Here is a 22,029-nt window from a genome sequence, read left to right on the forward strand (position 1 = left end):
CCGTCGACCCAAAAACTGTCCTACGCTCCTTTTCCGTGTTTTATGATCGTGTTGTGATACTCTTCTTCACTGGCCGAATCCCGTTGCTTTCCCGTATTCACCAGTGGCTGCGCAGTCTGCTACAAGGGGAATGTGTTGAAGAGATTTTTGTTGGGCCCCGGGGTTTTTTTGAGGTCCTGCTGAAATCTGAGACGCACCGTGCTGCTCTCCTGTCTAAACTGCCTTTGTTTTTTGATCGCCGGTTGGTTCATGTGGTTCCCTGGCGCCCAATGGCAGATTTTCAGCGCCTGCTGCAACGTGAATGCCCTGTGTGGGTAGAAGTGGAAAATTGTCCGGCTGTTTATTGGCCACTATTGAAGGATGCGATGGCCGCTGTCGGAACTGTTCTCGTCCCTCCCAGTCTCAGGGCTGTGAATCGCAACCGATTGTGTATGTTATGGGATACTGCAAGGAAAAGGCCTGCCTGGTTACGCCTCAATTGCTCTGGCATGCATCCGTTACACTTTCGTTTAAAATGGGGCAATTTTGCGGGACATTGCTTTTCCTGTGGACAGTTGGGGCATTTTATGGCCGAATGCCCGGAGCAGCAACACACTTCAGATGTTGGCCATGTTGCGCCGCCCATGGATGATATGGTGTGTGATGCTCCGTCGCTGGATACTCTCCATCCGCGTCAAGTTCTGGCCAAAGGTAAACAACAGGTTTCGGATCTGGATTCCCGTGCCACTGATTGGGTTGAAGTACGTGCAAAGAAAGGCAACAGGGTTGTTGCGGGCATGGAGAATACTGTGCCTACTACTTCACAAGATTCCATGCGTACATATATGCGCAGGAAGGAAATGTTGTCTTCTGAGCGCTCTACTCCTGCTATGGCTGCCTCGGCCCCCCGTCCTCAGCCCGCTAGGAAAATGTATTCGGATCGTCCAAAGGGTCCACCTGCTAAGCTGGCTTTTGATACAAGAGGCAACGTCATTACCCCGTGGGACCGTCGTTATCCTCGTTCCAACCCCAAGCCAGCAGATATGCCGTCTACTTCCAAATCTGGTCCTCAGAACTCTTTTGCGGTATTGGCAGATTTCTTGGACGAGGGAGTCCTGGATATTCTCGCCGACAAAGTCAAATCGCGGCAAGCTGTGCCTCGTACCTGATTTTGTTTTGAATACACATGAAAATAGCCACCTGGAATGTGCGAGGCATTTGTTCTCGACACAAGCAACATACCATATGGACTGTATTGTATGAGAATCAGTGGGATGTCTTGTGCGCTGTTGAGCACAAGAGCCCCGGTGAAGCTGGCAAAGTTGTGGATTGCCATGGCTTTCGTTTGTTCTATGCAGGGACACAGGCCATGCATTATTCGGGTGTGCTCATGATTGTACATGCCAAATATCAGCCTGTTCTTGTTAAAAATGATGTTCATGGCCGCTTTTTGGTGATAGAAATTTTATTCGAAGGGGAAATCTTATGGTTACTTGGCCTCTATGCTCCGAATGATTCGTCATCTCATCGGGAGCTTTGGCAAAATTTGCAGACCTCCTTGTCACTTGGCAGACGGGGCTTCTTCATGGGGGATTTCAATATGTGTGTTGATTCTTCCCAGTCCACATCAGAGCATTCGGTAATGGATGCGCCGGAAAGTCGTATGTGGCATGAGTTGACTCTTGCTATTCTTAACCAAGATCTCTGGTCCTGGCTACATCCGTCTTCTACAGGGTTTAATTTCCATTCTGCCTAGCATGCAACAACATGGTCGCGGTTGGATAGTATATATATCATGCAGAACGATGATTTTCTTCCCGAGATGCTCGAAATAAAAGTGTTGCAGCAATATGCCTTGTCGGACCATTTCCCTCTGCAGCTTGAGCTGCTTGCCCAACCCATTGCACCTTTCAAGCAATTTCTGGGGAAACTCCCTTTGCGTTTCAATTCGTCTTACTTGAAGCATGCCATCTTTCAGGGCTATATGCAGCAATTGATTAACAGATTCCTCTTGGACTTCTCCTCTCAGGGCACTGCGTCATTTGAACGATTGCTCTCTAATGTGCAGCGGGTTGCTCGGCAGTATGGGATCTATCATGCATCTCTTTGTCGGCGGCATCGACAGGCCGGCGAGAACCTACTGGTTTTGGTCCGTTCGCTGCTGGTGGACACTCCGGATGATGCATTTCAGCTTGCACTGGCCATGCGGGTGGCTGATCTTATTAAAGAATTCCAGTTGAGATCATATCAGCAGGCCAAACTGCAACATTTGACGGAGACTTTGCAAGATAGTGCGTGTCAGACCCATAAGTTCTTTCGAGCTCTCCACGCCTCTCCTGGTCGCGAGAATATGACCAGACTCGAGGATGCAGAAGGACACCTTATCCTGGATCCGTAGACTATTGTGCATATGTGCAGGAAGTATTTCCGCGACCTTCTCGGTTCTACTACTCCACCTTCACCCCAAATTACTCAGGCCCGTTCGGTTTTTTATGACCTGGTCCGCAATCAGCTTCCGCAGGACATGCAAGCTACTATGGAGTCAGATATTTGTGAGGCAGAGGTTATGGATATCTTGTTACACTTGCCCAAGGATAAAAGTCCGGGCTGGGATGGTCTCACTAATGAGTTCTTTGAGGCTTTTGCTACCCAACTGGCGAAACCATTGCAGGCTTTGTTTCAGCAGGTGTGGGAAACGGGGATCATGCCTTCCTCATGGAAAGGGGGACTTATTAAGCTGCTTCCAAAAGTTCCTTCGCCATCTAAGTTGTCACAGTGGAGCCCAATTTCTTTGATGGGTTCAATGTACAAAGTCTTTTCCAAAGTAATGGCGAATCGGCTCCATAAGCATCTCCCTGCCATTGTGCATCCTCTCCAGTATGGTTTCATTAAGGGCCGCAATATTGTGCACAATGTATTGAATGCTCAACTAGCAATAGATTATGCAAAGCATTCTCATCAGGAGGTAGTACTGATTCAACTGGACCCGGAAAAGGCTTTTGACTATCTGGACTGGTCTTTCGTTGCTGAACTTATGTCTGCTATGGGATTTGGTGCTCGGATGTCTCGTCTAATCTACACCATTAGCACTGCGGCGTCTTCACGAGTCATGCTGAACGGAGGTGTTACTAAGCCATTTGTCCTTGCCCGCTCTGTCAGACAGGGGTGCCCTTTGAGTCCTCTATTCTTTGCCCTTGCGACACATCCAGTTCTTTCCATGTTATCTCATATGGCAACCTCTTCTCAGTTGGCCGGACTGTTGCTTCCTACAGGACAACACTTCATTAGCCAATCCCTGGCGGATGATAGCTTTATGATTTTGCGTGCGGACAAGGATAACCTTCGAAAAGCATTGGATGTTTGGGGTCTCTTTGGTCAGGCGTCCGGCCTTCGTATCAATGCGCTCAAATCAGCCATTCTTAGCTGCACGGAGTCGGATTTGTAGTCCCTAGACTGGCAAGGTCCGGTTGTTCCTCGTGGCTCCATTGTCAGGCATCTTGGGTACCCTTTGGGTGTAGAGGTTCCCCCAAAGCAGCTTCTGCAGTGGATTTCTCAGAAAATGGTGGCCAAGTTTATGTATTGGAAGTCTCAGGCCTGGCCCTTCCATGTTCGCCTCAAAGTAGCCCAGACAATTATGTTGCCAATGCTCACATATTTCTTGCCATTGTTGCCCTGGACTACTACGACTTTGAATGCTCTTACTTAGTCTATTCGTTTCATGCTATGGAAGAAGGATTCATTGCACACAGGTATTTCGTGGATCTCTTGGTCACATGCGTGCACCCCCAAACGCATGGGTGGCGGAGCTCTTTTAGATGCCCACACTCACATACAGGCACTCCGTTGGTCTCTTTTCCGCGCCATGTGCTCAGATCATCATCCATGGGTGGATATAGCCCGTTATTTCCTTGAGGCCCATGGACTTTTGCATGGTAATACCCAAATCCGGAGTTCTTGGTGGCATGTTCTTAATGCTGATTCCCGGTTCTCTAGTTCGTCTTCATCGCTGCTTACTCATTTGGTATGTTCTTGGAAAGTGGTCCTCCAGAAGGCTCAGCGGCATCCAGCGGAGGATCGCTTAGCTACTAACTCTTTTCAATTGGAATTGCTGGCAGTCTTGCGTTTACTTTCATGGGAAGGTAAACATGAGCTTAGACCACAATTTAACCGGATGGCACGTTTGGGCTTGTCTTCAGTTGCGGATGCCACCCTTGCCAGTCGCAATGTGCTTATATCATTTCGTACAGCTAGGAGACTTTTCAGGATCCCTCATGGATATAGGCCTTTATGGGAACAGCTTTTGAGGGAGCTCCAGTGCAGACAACCCTTTCCTGCCCTTGCTTCGGATCATCCCTGGCAGGATTGGGACCTACAAGGCCGGCTCCATTTAAGCAAAGCTTCTGCTAACCAAGTGTACCATCTTCTGATTAAAGATCATCAATGGCTAATTACTAAAGCGAATGCTTTATGGGGATTGCGTAAATCCCGGTCATGGTGGAGGGCAACTGTGATGGAGGGCTGGTTGAACAAGACATCCTTCAAATATAAAGTCTTTCTTTGGAGAGTGATGATTGGTGGTCTTCCGCTTGCTTCAGCTCTTTCCAAGCGATGAATCTCCAATGGCAGCTGTTTCTTTTGCACCACAACTGTGGAATCCGCCCGCCACCGATTTATTTCTTGCCCCATCGCTAGGAAAGTCTGGTTATTTTTATCGGCTGTTTGGCAAGGAGTGGTTGGTTTCCCCTTGCGTCCCTTTGATTGGGTTTTTGGGCAGCCCAAATACCACACTCTGGCACAGCCCCATATGAAGCTCATGTTTCACTTTCTTCGATATTGGGGCTGTTGGCATAACTGGACCATTCGGAATGCTTTTCTTTTTGACTCCGCCTGTAATGTTCAGGGACATATTGTGAGGCTTAAGGGCCTCTTGTATTGGCAGCTAGATCTTCTCCAGCATTCTGATTTGCTCTCTAGGGAGGACTTACGTCCTTGGCATATGGCAATTTCCTCCGTGCCGTTGCCTTGACCTTGTAACTTGTAGTACTTAGAACCTCTTCTCATGATGGCTTAGATTGTCGTCATGTATCTTGTAATCAAGTAACCCTGTATTTTTTTCGTAATTAATATAATTACCTTTTACGAAAAAAAGAAAAAACAAAGAGAGAGAAGGGAGAGAGCCATCCTGTAGTCATGTAACGTTGTACTTATTTCATAATCAATACAATTACCTACTACGAGAAAAGAGATAGAGAGAGAGAGAGGCTTGGGGGGAGAGAAATAAGAAAGAAAGAAAGAAAGAAAGTTGTAGCTTACTGCAAATATTTGTCCTGGCAAATTATATCATTCAACCCCGTCACGTCGCGCGCGCTACCCTCCCCCACCGCCCCACCCCATCTGATCGTCGCGTCCTACGGATTCAGCGCCATCGCTAGCGCCTCGGCCTCATCGCCATCGCCAGGGCCACCGCCATCGCCATCGCCTATGCCCCATCCCCCTCGCCATTGCCAAGGTCCCATCACCATCTCCCTGTGCCACCGCCTGCGTACTTCGCGCCTCCTACGCCCGCCTTGCCTGCCCCCCGCCTGCGTCCACCTAACCCCCCCCCCCCCCCCCCCCCCCGCACCTGTCCCACCCGTCCCAGCCCGTTTTTTCTCCCCTGGCCGCCGCCCCAGCCCTCGCCTATCTTTTCCTCTCATCACCCCCTCGCCTCCCCCGCGCTACCCCAGCTGGAGGCCTGGCCCTTAGTGAGACTATCACACCACCGCCATCGAAAACTGAAATCTCCCTCCCCTCGCCCCCCCAATTGCTCCCTCCCCCTGCAACAACTACCCCACGAGTAGCACAGCAGCATGATAGGTAGGTTCTTCTAGAAGGGACGCGCAATGGAAACCTATGGTCAGACGCCGACGCACTTAGCGAGTGCCCCCCAGTCAAACACCTTGCGCATAGTCCTCTCTGAGGAGCAGATCTTAGCCGTCTGAGCTAAGGAGCTGGAGCTAATGGAAACTACGATTTATGGTCAGATAGTAGGACATTCCCCAGCCAGGGCCCAGCTTCGGGACTGGCTTCACTCCACACTGCGCATCGGCACAGCGCAGATCATGGAGGCTGTCCTATTGGGCCAAGGGATCTTCATGGTCCGGCTCAGCTCGGCAGATGCAACTCGTGAGTTACTCGCCAGTTCACCATATGCGTCCACGAAAGGGGTCATATATATGGTCCCTTGGTACACTGGCTTTACTGTGGAGGCGTTTACACTACATAACAGGTTTCTTCAACACCCGGTCACCCTTCTTTTCCCCGGCTTGGCGATCGAGTATCGCCAGTTGGTGGAAGACTTTGGACGGCTCTTCGGCATTGTCCTTTCTGCCTCTTTCGCGGATGCAGTAACAGCAGCAGGAGTCCCAAATGTATGGGTGGCAGTGAAGAGGTCAAGAATATCCCACAGTTCCTAGAGATTGAGGCAGGGTGGCACTCCTTTAGGCAGCAGGTCATTGTGACTGGGCAACCACGGCAGTGCCTACGCTGCTATGATTTTGGGCATTAGGCAGTAGTTTGTACGCATTTCAGAGCCAAGGCGGCTCCGCCCACAGGTCCGTAGGTGGACGTTGACGGCTTCACACGGGTCCACAGACGACAGAGAAGGAGATGGCAAGGGGGGGCGCAGCCAGCTCCTTAGACCCAGCCTCGTCACAGTAGGGTGTTAGCGGGCGAGCGACCCCCTCTCGGCAAAGCACTCCATAGCCCCACACCCCCCCCCCCCCTCTTCCCCCGTCCGTCCCACCCGACAGGACCCCAACCCCCCACATTCTACACCCGCGCCACAGACTGCCTCGCTTGAGTTCCCACAGGCCTCTCAACAAACCCCCCCCCCCCCCCCCCCCAACATCCCATGCTTCCCCCCCCTCTCTCCACTGACCTTGGCCCACAGGCCTTCCTTGCTAGGGCCACCATCTCCCCCACCCCCCCCAACCCGCCATGTAGCTCCATCCATCCCACCATCCCCCGATACTCTTCCCCCCCACCACCCCCCCTACTGAGCACCCCCCTTGATCCACACCCAGGTCAGGTGAGCCCCCCCAAACCCATCCCCCCTCTTCCCACAGGAGGTGATGAGTCACACACACCTACCTCCTCCACGCACCAGCAGTCTTCTCCCTCCCACACAGTCACCAGCTCATCCGCCCTTGCCCCCCGCCACACTTTCCCGAGATATGCACAGCTTTTGCCACAAGAGTTCTTCCGCAGTGGCCCTTGGTCCTACCTGCAAGTTGCGGAACGCGGAGAGTTCACACTACCTCTAGAGGTGGGGATCTTCGTGGTTCGTAAGTAAAGGAGGGGCAAGGTCCATCTACTAGCACCACCGGATGGACCAAACTACGCCTTTTTTCTTCGGTCCTCTTACTCAGGGGAGTGGACGACTACACAGATTGAGGAGGAGTTGAAGAGTCAGGTAGCGGATCACATCTTCCAATGGATGGGAGATGAAGGATTAGCATTGTTTGCACAACAGTGGCCAAGTTGCATGATGGACATTAACTAGTAGGCTAGTGCCGAGGTCCCACACTTGAGCATTATCTTTCAAGCCCCTCCACAGTGGAGAGTTCCGAGGGACATGATCAAGTGGCCCCCGGCACAGGCGGCCCATTTCTATCAGTATACAGAGTCGCAATTCTCAACATGGTTGATAGATGCATTGATAGTACCACCTGGAGCATCTATCACCCCTATGGTCTGGCCAAGGGCCACCATGGGGGACTGGAGTTTACCATCCACACTGGCAGCAAAGCGCACTTGCATGCCTCACAGTCCCTCCTCCTTATCGGTAGCATCCACACTGAACAGATGCCTGTTCGGTCAGTCACAGGTTTCCCCATGAGCTTACATCTTGCATCCTGGAATGTGAATAGTCTCCACTACAGTGGGGCAGGTGGTTCCAGGAAGTTGATTGTTCGGCACGAGCTGCAGCATGTCCTTGCCGGACGGATCGTCATCCTGCTTCTGCAGGAGCACAAGCTTACCCACACCCAGGCTCAGTGGGTTGGGAAGGTACTTCCGGGCAGCTCACACACTTACTGGGAGCATGCCATAGGTGCCCACGGCAAGAGTGGAGGCGTATGTACCTCTATTGGCCCGAGTCTCACCACCTGTGTGCGAGACCACCTGACGATAGTGGCAGGAAGGGTTCTATGGATCAGATTGGATATTGGGGACTCGTGTATTGGAGCCCTCAATGTCTATGCCCCTACGGAGGTTAGGGCATGCAGCAAGTTCTGGTTGGAGATCGCAGTTGGACTCCTAGAGGTGGACTCCTGGATTGTTGGAGGAGATTTCAACAACTTGGAGACCGTGGAGGGCTAGTAAGATAGAGGCAGAAACTATCAGGGCATGGTTGGGGAGGAGAAGGAAGCATGGGAGGTCTTTTTGCTTGCAGTCGGAGCACATGATGCCTGGAAAGACCCTGCCTTCCATAGGAGGGAGAGGTCGTTGGACTTCTCTTGGGGATATGGGCGGCTAGGTGGAGTCCTGCTGGAGCGGTTGGACAGGTTTTATGTGGGAGAGTGAGAAGGCTTTCGTGGAGGCCAGATTAAGCAGTTGGCAGGCACCACGTTATCCAATCATTGCCTGGTTCTCCTGACACTTGACCCCCTAGCATCCACCCTAGACACACAATCCTGTCGGATCCTTGAATCTATCTATAGGAGGGAGGAGGTGATGAGACAGATAGAGCAGATTTGGACCAAAGAGTCAAGCAGAATCTGCCAAGAGGCAGCCATACAGGCCAGGCAGCTGTGTTGGGAGGAGGAGAGAGCACTGCGGCGGGACCTTGCAGCCACGCAGAGATTATTGCAGGAGGCACCAGGGGATCCCACCCTCCACGCACAGGAGGTGCGCATGCGTGCAGCCATTGCTGGCCTAGAGGACAGGCTCCCGGAGTTCTCTTTCCGCACCTCAGCAGCCTTTGGGGCACGGAAGGGGGACACGATGTGCAGGTAGTTCTTCCACATGCACCAGCCCCGCACTGCGGGAGAGCAGATACGAAGCCTTCGGGATCAGTATGGGAGGACCCGTTCTAGCCCAAATGAGGTGATGGAGATTGCCACCAACTATTACACGCACCTTTTCCAGTAGGAGACAGCTTCAACTAGAGGACAGAGATCTAGACAGCAGGTATGGGATCACATCCCCTCCCTTGTCAGGAGATGGGACACTCCCTCCTAGCCCCCTTCCCACAGAAGGAACTAGAGGAGGCTTTCCATACATAGGATGGGCAAAAATTCCCCGGGGAGGATGGCCTCTCTAAGGCCTTCTTCACTACCCACTTGGAAGTGGTGAAGGATCCCCTATTGAGGGCTTTCCAGGAGATCTTCACCTTAGGACAGATGCCAGAGAGTCTCTCGGCAGGCCTTATCTGTCTTCTCCCCAAAAGGGGGAGACCGGTTGGAACTATCCCAGTGGAGACCGATCACCTTATTGTCAGTGGCCTATAAGGCACTGGCAAAGATGATTGGTAGGCGACTACGCCCCGTGCTTCCGGATATCGTTCATGACACACAGACAGGCTTTGTCCATGATAGGAGCATCCTAGACAATGTATTTACCTTCTTTGAGGTGATAGAGTGGGCTCAGCACAATGTGCAGAGACTGGCAGTACTACTCTTGGATTTCGAGAAAGCTTATGATAGGGTGGACTGGGATTTCCTAGAGGGCACCATGGTGAAATTGGGATTCCCCCACGCTTGGATTCGTGGGGTCTCCGGCCTGTACAGATCGGCCACCAGCAGGGTTCTCATAGGCGGAAGGTGAGCAGAGGAGTTTCAGCCGGAGAGATCGGTTCGACAGGGTTGCCTCCCAGCCCCATACCTGTTCCTGCTCTTCGCAAAGGCGATGTCTTACTTCCTCAGGTCACGTGTGAGTGGATTACACAGCCTCCGACTTCCAGTGAGAGAGGAGACTAAGTTATTAGACTCAGAATACGCAGATGATAAAGGCCTCTACATAGAGGACGATGAGTTGATGCTGGAGAGAGTGAGGCTGGCTCTTCACATGTTCTGCTTTGTAACGGGAGCGGAAATCAACTGGTAAAAGTCGGTTGGTTTCCTCACAGACCCAGACTCCAGCATGGAGGGGGGCATCCACCTGGGATTTAGATGGGTGAGCAAAGGGCAGACCGTCCGATACCTAGGGTTCCAGGTGGGACTCGACATCACTCCTGCCCAACAGTTTCTTCCTGTCCTTGATTCTATTCAGAGGAAACTGACCTACTGGAGTACGGTTCGCCTCTCACTAGCCGGTCGAGCCCTGGTGGTTAACCAGGTCCTCCTAGCGACGGCCTGGTACATCGCCTCGTGTTGGTGCTCCTCCTCATTGTGCGTAGTGCAGCTTAGCCACCTAGTGCGGAATTTCCTTTGGTCTGGGTCTGATGGCTCCAGGGATTCCAAGGCCAAGGTGGCGTGGGCAACCATCATACGACATAGATCAGAGGGAGGGCTTGGGATCATAGACCCAGAGTATAAGAGTATGGCCCTCTTGGGCAAGCTAGTTGTCCGCAGTCTCACACCAGGCGGGCAGACCTGGAAGGCCTTATTGCAGGAGGGCCTTCAGGATTGTAAACCGCGTGTGGCAGGGCCTCTGTAAGGCCCTAACCCAGAGCCCCCCAAGTTGCCAAGAGGAAATAGACCGTCTGCCAGTGATCTGGAGCTTCCAGGTCAAAGATCGGAAAGGGGTACAAATAGGTGAGCGCCCCAACATCCAGTGGGCTGGGTGGGAGGTTGGGCTGGCTCGTACCATCAAGACATAGCGGGAGGTGTATAGGATGGCAGATGAGGAGGTGTTGCAGCGGGTATCAAGTTGCCACAGAGGAGTGGAGTTGAGGAGAAGAGAGATAGACGCAGCAATACCTCCGAAGTGGCTTGTTCCCCCAATACGAGAGTCGATAGAGCCTGGGGAGGTATGGGCAACTAGGTTTTCACCAGCAGGCATCCCCCTTCAGGTGGCAGGTAGAGTGGGTGGCGCCCCACAGGGAACCTTCTTCGCCGTTCAGGAGGGGGGACGTCTGGCCCTTGACAGAGGGCAGTAGGATGAGGGGATTGCCACCCTTTCGTGGAGGACGATTCGGGTGATGGGTCTTCAGGGGAAGACTTGGTGACTGGACCCCTATGTTTTCTGGAAGGAGCTCAGGGAGTGGCGCCTTTGGATCTGGGAGGGCAGACCACTTGATGAGCTGGAGTGGGATCCAGGAGAGTGGCTATGGCCAACCTCTGCGGTCACCAAAAAGCCACCCAAGTTCCTAGATGTTACGTATCTAGTAGACTATCTTCTGCCGGCAACTCTGCCGATGGCCCTCTGTTCATAACAGGAAAATGATACGAGAGATTCTTTCCTCTCACCACCCAACCTCGCCTAGAAAGATTGCTGGCTCCTCCCCCTCATTCGACTGCCAGCCGTCTGCTTCAGGTGAGTCCTACTATTCTTAGACTCACTCTCTAGGCTCCCCTTGACCCCGTTCAAGTGCCTGAGGCCCCCAAACGGTCATCCCTCGCGCTTGTCTCCCATAAGTTACATTTATTAATGTAACATTTCCTTCCCCTTAAAAATCGGTTTCGTCCTCGAAAACGATACTTGGAAGGTCCAACTGTAAATTGGGAAACCTTTTCCTTAAAGTACTTACTCGCTCCCATGTTGAGCTTTCTTCTAAACGATCTTTTCATTTGACCAAATATTCTTGATAAATAGTATTCCTTGTTCGTCTGTCACGAATATTTAATATTCTTTCTGGTTCATGTGGATTAGATTGGTCATCTAATAGCTCCTCAATGTTATCATTTAAGATTAGATTATCCAAATCACCCAGCTTCTTCCTTAGCTTACTTACATGAAAAACTGGATGTGTTTTACTACGAGCAGGTAGTTGGAGCTTGTAAGCTTGTTCTCCCACCCTTTTAAGTATTGTGAAAGGACCACAATACCTGGGTGACAGCTTTGGACATCGTCCCGTTTTCATGGTTTTAGTTTGTTCACGCACTTTAAGATAGACAAATTCCCCTTCTTCAAAGGAGATGTCTCTTCGGTGAGGATCTGCATAAGCTCTAGCTCGATTTTGAGCTTTCCTAATATTTTCTTGAGCAAATTTTAACATATTATTCATATCCTCCAAAAAGTCCTTGGTTGCTTGAACCTTTTCCTTATGCAATTCTACTGCATGAGGAGCTCTAGGCTGAAACCCATACATTAGCATAAATGGACTATATCCATTGGAAGAGTGCTTGGCACTATTATATGCAAACTCTACTATCAGTAGATACTCTTCCCAATTAGTTTTCCTTTTACTTACATATGCCCTGAGCATATCTTCAAGGATTTGGTTAACCCTTTCAGTTTGCCCATCAGTTTGCGAGTGGTCTGCCGTACTCATGCTAAGTTTAGTATCCAACTTCCTAAATACAGCACGCAAAAATTGACTATCAAATTTTCTATCTCGATTAGAAACTATATTTGCCGGAAGGCCAATCAATCGGTATATGTTCTCTACAAACAATCTAGCCAATTCTGGTGTTTTAACATCAGTTGAAGTTGGAATAAACCTAGCCATTTTGGTTAACCTATCTACAATCACCCACACAGAGTCGTGCCCCCTCTGTGTTTTGGGTAACGCAACAATAAAGTCCATGGAGATACTCTCCCATTTTCCCGAAGGAATCTCTAATGGGTGGAGAAGTCCTCCCATTTTCAATCTTTCAGCTTTATTAACCTGGCATTTATTACATTTGACCACATAGTCAAGGACGTCCTTATTCATTCCAGGCCAATAGAACTGCCTTTTAATAAGATTATAAGTCTTATTAACTCCTGGATGTCCCGCACTAGGGGTATCATGACACTCAAAGAGTATCTGGCGCCTTATTTCTTCATCTTTCGGGACACATACCCTACCCTTGTAGAGTAAATAACCATTATCAATTGTGAAATTCTTCCACTTGAATCCCATTTGAGCAACCCCTGATGCTCCATTTCCTTGTTGAACATCCTCAGATATTCCTTCCTCAGTGGAGGCCCTTCCATTTGGATCCCCATTTTCTATTACTTCCCATATGTTGGAATATGCCGGATCAACCTGGCATTTCTCTTTTAAGGATTCAAGCAAATCAGAAGTGAACTGAGTAAAACTCAATTCATTTATGATGGGCATTCTACTAAGTGCATTAGCCACTATATTATACTTTCCTTTTCTATATCTTATCTCATAGTCGAACTCTTGGAGGAGTTCGGCCCATCTGGCTTTACGCCCTTGTAGATCCGGTTAGTCATTAAGCCACTTATGCTTTCATGATCCGACAAGATCAAAAGTTTGGCACCATACAGATAGTGCCTCCATTTCTTCATTGCATGTACTATTGCATACAGCTCTCTCTCATAAACAGAATAATTCCGTTTTGCACGGTCTAATTTCTTGCTTTCAAAAGCAACTGGTCGACCTTCTTGTAATAAGACCGCGCCTATCGCCTTATCACTGGCATCGGCTTCAACCACAAATGGTTTATTGGGATCCATAATTAATAGTACTTGAGCTGTAGCAATAGCTACCTTAAGTTTTTGAAAACTTTCATTTTGGTCTGTTCTCCAATTAAAGCTCTTCTCTTTCCCTTTAAGTCGGTCTGTCATTGGAACAGCTATTTTGGCATAATCTCAAATGAATCTACCATAAAATCCAGATAAACCTAGGAAGATCTACAGCTCTTCCAGGTTCCTTGGAGATGGCCATTCAATAATTGCCCTTATTTTTTCTGGATCCATCTTGATTCCCTCTTTCAAGATAATATGCCCTAAATATTTGACCTCTTGTGCGAAGAATTCACATTTAGTTTTCTTCGCATAAAGGGAATGTGTTCTTAACAATTGGAATACTAATCGTAAGTGTTCCAAATGTTCTTCTTTTGATTTACTAAAGATCAAGATATCATCCAAGAAGGCTACTACAAAGTGTCCTAGATAGGGTCGTAACACACTATTCATCAGCTTCATAAAAGTAGCTGGTGCATTAGTGAGCCCAAAAGGCATCACCAAAAAATCATAATGCCCATATCTAGTACGAAATGTTGTCTTAGGAATATCCTGTGCCTTAATGCTTACTTCGTGATAGCCTGATCTTAAGTCTATCTTTGTGAAGAATTTTTCCCCTTGTAATTAATCAAAAAGATCTTCCATTCTGGGCATAGGAAATTTATTCTTTACTGTTATCTTATTAAGTGCTCTATAATCAACACAAAGTTGCATAGAACCATCTTTTGTCTTTACCAATAAAATTAGCGAAGCCCAAGGTGAATTGATGGGTTGTATAAACCCTTTATCAAGATAATCTTTAATTTGTCTTTCAACTTCTTGGTGCTGCGTTTCACTTAGCTTATAAGGTGGTTTAGAAATAGGGTGTGTATCCCTATCTATGTCAATTGGGTGATTTACATCACCCCTATCTGGTGGAAGGCCACTTGGTAAATCAGAAGGAAACACATCTTTAAATTCATCTAGCAAACCACTTAATTCATCACTTACATTCAGCTCACAAACATAAGAAAATTATTGCTTTATATTATAGACAGTAAAAGTGTTCTATACAGGAAGGGACCATAACATATATACCTCACAAGCTTCCTTCTTTATCAGCTTCTGAACTTCAGTGGAATACAACAAAGGGTTATCAAATACTTCATGTTCACCTTGAATCACAAAAGTCTTACCATCCCTTTCAAATTCCAGTGTATTATGATGATAACTATGTTTTAAGGATGGTTCCAATCCCCATAGCCACGTCCTCCCTAAAGCAATATCGGCTCTTTCCATATTCATAATTTGGAAATCAAGTTTATCTTTATATCCTTAGATCTCAATTTCCAAATTGGATACCATTGTATCCCATATTTTATTATCCTGACCTTGCATCATACGAACAACATATTGATGCCCACTCTTTTGTTGGGGAAGTTTCAAATTTTTGACAAGTGCATAATTTATGAAATTGTGGGTGGCAGAGTCATCAATCATGACTCCAACCCTCTTTCGAGCTATCAATCCATGCACTCTAAATCATGTGGCCCAAAAGTAGACTGCCACATAGAAGTTGACATACAACACCTGTGTTGTACATCCTTCTACAAGACCTCTAAAGATTTATACTTTCCATGCCCCTTTAATTCTAGGGTTTGCACTACATGGATTTGTTTTTCTTTTCCCTTGCCCTTGTCCTTATCCTTTCCTTTATCTTTTCCCTTTTTCCTTTGAGGGAAATTCCAGGCAGCATGGTTAGGGGATAGGCAATTGAAACACATCCTTTCTTGTTTAGCCTTATCAAAGTCATCTTGACTTAACTTTGGCCTTACATATTGTTTCTTTTCAAAGGGTTGTTTCTTGCCCTTAAGAAATGGCATTTTCCTTTTAAATTTTCCTACAAATTTTGACGTTTCAAATTCCTTAGTCTTGGGCTCCGTATCAGTGAGACTAGTGAGTGTACCTAGACACGTATTATCTTCATTGATTAATGCAAATTTAATTGCCTCTTCAAGTGTCTTAGGTGAACTCCTTTTCACTTACTTTTTGCAGGCTTATCTAGTCTCCTTATGAATCCTCTTGTCTTTTGAAATTCATCTATTCCTTCCAATTTGAGGATTATCTCACAATACTCCTCCAGATATGTCAGCAGGGGTCTTCCCTTTTGTCTGACATAATCCCAATCTTCCCAATTTCTTTCCATTTCATTTTCAGGAAGGAATTCTTTCAAAAAGACCGATTCAAATTGAGCCCAAGTTTCAAGTATTTTATTTGCCTCCTTTAAAGTTCTCTACCATTTATATGCCTTTGGCCCCAAGGTTAAACTGGCCTCCAACGCTTGGAGATGTGGTGGAGTAAATCCTCCCATTTTTGGAGAAAATTAAAGATAGTGTCTTTATTTCTATCTTTTTCCTCCCCGAGAAATTGAGGAGGTTTCATATCTTTTAACACTGGGTTATCCCTTACCTTTTGGTGGGGTTCCCTTGGATCTCGCATAGTCACATCTAGATCTTTCGATGAAGATGGAATGTCCGAGGTTTCTACCTTATTTTTATCCCTTTCTAGTAACAAGGCTAATTGAGATTTAATTTCTATGAGTACTTGAGTTAGCAACTCGGTTAAATCATCAAATTATCAAATTATTCTCGTGTACCAAAAAATTCTTCCCATTGTTCTTCTTGAATTTTTGTTTCATGGGGATCCACCATAGGATGGTCCCCAGAACTAGAATCTTCCGTCACCCCCTTTTTCTCTTTACCCTCCATTAATACACTAGAATTAGAAAGCAAATATAAGAAGTTTGCGTACAAGATGAGGTACTTCCCTTATTACAAAGGTAGGACAGATCTGCACTACTTATGTGCAGATTGCGTGGTATAGATTCTATGCATGATAATGCTACAGATATCCTTGATTGGATTGGCCCCTGATTTGTGCTTGGATGGCGAAAATGCTGGCGTAGAAAACAAAATCTGTCGGCCAATGAAAAAAAAAACACCTGTTGCCATACTTTACAAGGTTGCCTAAAGAGGAAACAGACAAAACATTTTTTTTAAAAAACGCTATTGGCCACGTTTATAGAGTCGCCTGAAGAAAAAACGAGCGATGGCCCACAGGCGACGGCCCAAACAAATTACGGGTCCAACTTTAAATCACAAACCCAAACTCTCTGTGCGTTGCGTAGCTGGGCGAGAGGTGGCCGAGTGATAGTTGACGTGGCTCTAATACCAGTGTTACGTATCTGGTAGACTATCTTTTGCCGAAAACTCTGCCGACAGCCCTCTGTTCGTAACAGGAAAATAGCACGAGAGATCCTTTCCTCTCTCCACCCAACCTTGCCTAGAAAGATTGTTGGCTCCTCCCCCTCATTCGACTGCCAGCCGTCCGCTTCAGGCGAGTCCTACTATTCTTAGACTCACTTACTCTCTAGGCTCCCCTTGACCCCGTTTGGGTGCCCAAGCTCCCCCGAACGGTCATCCCTCGCGCCTGTCTCCCATAAGTTACATTTATTAATGTAACACTAGAGTACACTGCCACGATTGGTAGACATGTACTGATGCAGGAGAATATGGACTCGACGGCGTCACGCAACAAGCACTAGGCGGAGCACAGCATCACGGAGCCCTTTCGACGGTCCTTCTGGCATCGCCTATGGGATAGCTGGAGGCCGAGGAGGGTGTTGTATTTTTTATGGCTGGTGGCACATGGAGGCTTGGCAGTGGGAAGCTGGCTTACTCAGATGCAAAAGGAGGGAGGTTGTAAGCACTGCACACAGCAGCCTTTGGAAACCCCAAAGCACTGTCTTCGGTCATGTGAGGAGGCGCAGCTCGTGTGGAGAGGAGCATGCTGTATCCTTCGACGTATAGCACCCAACCTTGGGTGTATCTCATGGGGAGCTTTCTGTTGGTAGGCAGTCAGCTAGGGCCCTCACCTTTTGTATGAGGCCAGGATGCAGGACACGATATTCATGATCGAGGCAGGGTCATGCGCAGTGGTCGGTCTGGAGGCTCTACCCATCCGCCAGGTACTGGAGCCCATAGCAGACTGCTCGGAGATATAGGAGATTATAGGGAGTCTTATTGGATGGCATATTTGGAAGGCGCGGTGCCAGGTGGCTTTCGGCGGAGAGAGACTTTCAACACATGCGACCTTAGCAGAGCTCTGGACCTCCATCATCCACTCCCTCCGCGGCCGATGGGATTAGGTGCAAGGCGAGTCTAGGGCTCATCAGGAGTTCCGTGGGCACTTCATGCGTACTTGGGGCGGCCAGGGTCTGTTCTTTGTGATGAAGGCAGGCAGCCCCATTTGGCGATATACCCCCCCACACCCCCCCACACCCCCCCCCCCCCCCCAGGATTTGGGTTGAGAATGTCCACTCCCTCGGTGGGAGATGGGAGAGATTACAGCATGACTTTGAGTGCATGAGGAGAGGAGAGTCACCTTTCTTAATATTGGGTTTCCGGCACTTGCTTCCACTTGGAGTCTCATGGTTTGACACTGCACTACTTGACTGGCTGCTCAGTCAGCCCTTCTGTTAGACTCATCCTATAATATATATGATGTATCATTAAGACTTATTACAGAGCTTATTGTGTCTTAAAGATTTTTCTGTGTTATGGATAGATTTCTCTTTAAAAAAAGAGAAAACTATGGCACTTATGCTGGCACAATCAAAATTGCTCCTCATGCCCCTCTCTCTTTGGAAAAATTTGTGATTGTATTGACATGCAGCATTATCAAGCACCCTTCCTCTTCTCTGTTCACAGACTGCATGATTTTGTTTGCTTGTGCTCCTCCAATTCAGTCCTCATACAGGATTTTAAGGGTTTTACTGGTAGATGGCTGTTACAGACATGCCTGAGTAGACAGTTTGGTTGGCTGACTTTAGAGGACGTTTGTTACTGACTGCTATGATCAGCTCTATAATTTGTTTGTTTAGTGACTGCTGCTGCTTCTGAAGTTGAGGTGCTTTCAGCACTTAAGTTACTTGTACTCCTTTCACATATGTGGCCCATACCCTTATCCTTCTCTTCAAAGGAGGCAGATCCACTGTCATGAGAGACCACCTGCTTGGCTTTTCCCTTCCTTTTCTTGTGTGAGAAGCCAGAATGGGAGCTCATGATTTAAATCCATTGCATTTTTTTCCTGCAAGCTGAGCCATTGTAGCCCTTTGAGCGTTTGTGACTAAAGAATGATATGTTTACCTAGGGTACGTTACTACATAGCAGTCCTCAAGAGTGCATGTTTGGTGTAATTAAGAACACAACGTTTCTGGTTCAGTTTTACTTCTACAAAAAAATTGCTACTCCAAGTTGGATCTTTCTGATGGCAAATGATATGGATAACCGAAAAGACAATATTGTAAGATTAAATGTTGTACTGTCTTCTTTTTCAGGCTTTGAGATCTGTGGCATCGCGCTTTTTAGCTGATGTCAATGTTGATAGACAGCATATTCCAAGCATTGTAGATGTCACTGTTGATTTTCATAGTTCTATACAGGCAAGATTTATTTGAGATGACTTCAAACCCTGAGTGATGAGTTATTTACCTTCTATATCTATTTTCCTTTTCATTCCATTGAACTACACAAACAAAATGGCATGCTCTGCATCTACATGGTAAGTGTGATATTCATGCTTCTTTGTTCCTTTTGGTTTTCACACAGGAACTTGCAGTACAATACTTCAACACAATGCGTCGGTATTGCTATGTCACCCCTACAAGTTTCCTAGAACTTATTTCATCATTCAAGGCTCTACTTGAAAAGAAACAACTAGAGATTTTGAGTCAAAAGCAAAGGTCTCTCTCTCTCTCTCTTTTTTTTTTTTTCGTAAAAGGTAATTGTATTAATTACAAAAAGTTTCCATGATTACAAGATACAGGATGGCTCTACCCTATCATGTGTACAAACTGACTGTTTACAAGAACCAGAGGGCCAAATAGTTACAAAATCATGGCAAAGACGCGGAGGAAATTGCCATGTCCCAGGGGCGTAAGTCCTCACGAGAGAGGATGTCAGAGTGCCGGAGAAGATCTGTCTGCCAATACAAGAAAGCTTTAAGCCTAGCAATATGCCGCTGAACATTATAAGCAAAATCAAAAAGGAAAGCATTCCGAATGGTCCAGTTGTGCCAACAGCCCCAATATCAAAGAAAGTGAAACAAGATCTTCATATGTGGCTGTGTCGGTGTGGGATATTTGGGCTGCGCGAAAACCCAATCAAACGGGCGAAGCGAGAAACCAACCACCGCTCGCCAGACGGCTGACAAGAATGACCAGATTTTCTGAGCAAGGGGGCAAGAAATAAAACGATGACGGGCGGATTCCACAGTGGTGGTGCAAAAGAAACAGTTGCCATTGGAGATTCGGCGCTTTGAAAGAGCTGAAGCAAGCGGAAGACCACCAATCATCACCCTCCAAAGAAAGACCTTATATTTGAATGGTGTCTTATTTAACCAGCCCTCCATCACAGTTACCCTCCACCATGACGAGGATTTATGCAATCCCCATAGAATATTAGCTTTAGTAACCAGCCATTGATGATCTTTAATCAGAAGATGATACACTTGGTTAGCTGAAGCCTTTTCTAAATTCATCCGACCTGCAAAGTCCAAATCCTGCCAGGGACGATCCGTAGCAAGGGCAGGAAAGGGTTGTCTGCTCTGAAGCACCCTCAAAAGCTGTTCCCATAAAAACCTGTATCCACGAGGGATCCTGAAAATCCTCCTGGCTGTACGAAACAACATGAACACATTGCGACTGGCAAGAGTAGCATCCGCGACCGAAGTTAAGCCCAAACGTGCCATACGGTTGAATTGTGGTCGAAGCTCATGTTTACCGTCCCACGAAATTAACCGTGAGACTGCCAACAGTTCCAATTGAAACGAATTAGTGGCTGAACGATCCTCCGCTGGATGCCACTGAGACTTCCAGAGGACCAGTTTCCAAGAACACACCAAATGGGCAAGCAGAGATGAGGAAGAACTGGAGAATCAAGAATCTGCATTAAGAACATGCCACCACGAACTGCGGATGTGGGTATTACCATGCAGAAGCCCGTGATCCTCAAGAAAGTAACGGGCTATGACGACCCAAGGATGACAATCCGAGCACATGGCGCGAAAAAGAGACCAGCGGAGTGCCAGCATATGAGTGTGGGCATCCAAAACAGCCCCTCCACCCATGCGTTTTGGGGTGCATGCATGCGACCAAGAAATCCAGGAAATACCCGCATGCAAGGAATCCTTCTTCCATAACATGAACCGAATAGACTTCGTAAGATCATTCAGCGTCGTAGTAGTCCAGGGTAGCAATGGTAAGAAATATGTAAGCATTGGCAACATTATTGTCTGGGCTACTTTGAGGCGAACATGGAAGGGCCAGGCTTGAGACTTCCAATACAGAAACTTAGCCCGCCAGTTTCTGTGAAATCCACTGTAATAGCTGCTTTGGGGAAACATCAACCCCCAAAGGGTACCCAAGATGCTTGGCAATGGAGCCACGAGGGACAACCATGCCCTGCCAGTCCAGTGACTGTAAATCCGACTCCGTGCAGCTGAGAATGGCCGATTTCAAGGCATTAATGCGCAGACCAGAAGCCTGACCAAAAAGAGCCCAAACATCTAACGCTTTATGAAGATTATCTTTGTCCGCACGCAGGATCATAAAACTGTCATCAGCCAAGGATTGACCAATGAAGTGCTGTCCAGAGGGAAGCAACAATCCATCCAACTGAGTAGAAGCTGCCATATGAGATAGCATCGAAAGAATCGGATGAGTTGCAAGGGCAAAGAAGAGAGGACTCAAAGGGTACCCCTGTCTGACAGAGCGGGCAAGGACAATTGGGTTGGTAACTCCTCCATTCAACATGACCCGCGAAGATGCTGCAACACTAATAGTATAGATCAAACGAGACATCCGGGCACCAAAGCCCATAGCAGACATAAGTTCGGCAATGAAAGACCAGTCCAGATAATCAAAAGCTTTTTCCAGGTCCAATTGAACTAGTACGACCTCCTGCTTTGAATGCCTTGCATAATCAATTCCAGTTGCGCATTTAAGACATTGTGCAAAATGTTTCTGCCCTTAATGAAACCATATTGGAGAGGATGCACAATGGCAGGAAGATGCTTATGGAGGCGATTCGCCATAACTTTTGAAAAGATTTTATACATAGAACCCATCAAAGAAATTGGGCGCCACTGTTTCAACATGGATGGCGAAGGAACTTTTGGAAGCAATTTAATAAGACCGTCTTTCCAAGAGGAAGGCATAATCCCCATTTCCCATACCTGCTGAAACAAAGCCGTCAAAGGTTTCGTGAGCTGGGTGGCAAAAAACTCAAAGAACTCATTGGTAAGACCATCCCAGCCAGGACTTTTATCCTTAGGCAAGTGTAGCAGAACATCCATGACCTCCGACTCACAAATATCTGCCTCCAGAGTAGATTGCATGTCCTAAGGAACCTGATTGCGGACCCGATCATAAAAAACTGAACGGGCATGAGT

At 47.6% G+C, this 22,029-nt stretch overlaps 1 protein-coding gene across 1 annotated transcript in view; it reads left to right on the plus strand.

Annotated features, from left to right (window-relative positions):
* LOC148021747 (uncharacterized) overlaps positions 1-22,029 on the plus strand; it is a 419,898-nt gene that overhangs the window by 212,840 nt on the left and 185,029 nt on the right. The window contains exons 42-43 of the mRNA XM_087697283.1: positions 18,917-19,021; positions 19,188-19,321. Of these exons, the coding sequence (XP_087553409.1) occupies positions 18,917-19,021; positions 19,188-19,321 (239 nt within the window). The remainder of the gene's footprint in view (positions 1-18,916; positions 19,022-19,187; positions 19,322-22,029) is intronic.

The sequence above is a fragment of the Lygodium microphyllum genome, chromosome 17, assembly GCF_053477565.2.
Source record: "Lygodium microphyllum isolate KBCC chromosome 17, Lygodium_microphyllum_v1.1.10, whole genome shotgun sequence".
Taxonomy (NCBI): Eukaryota; Viridiplantae; Streptophyta; class Polypodiopsida; order Schizaeales; family Lygodiaceae; genus Lygodium; species Lygodium microphyllum.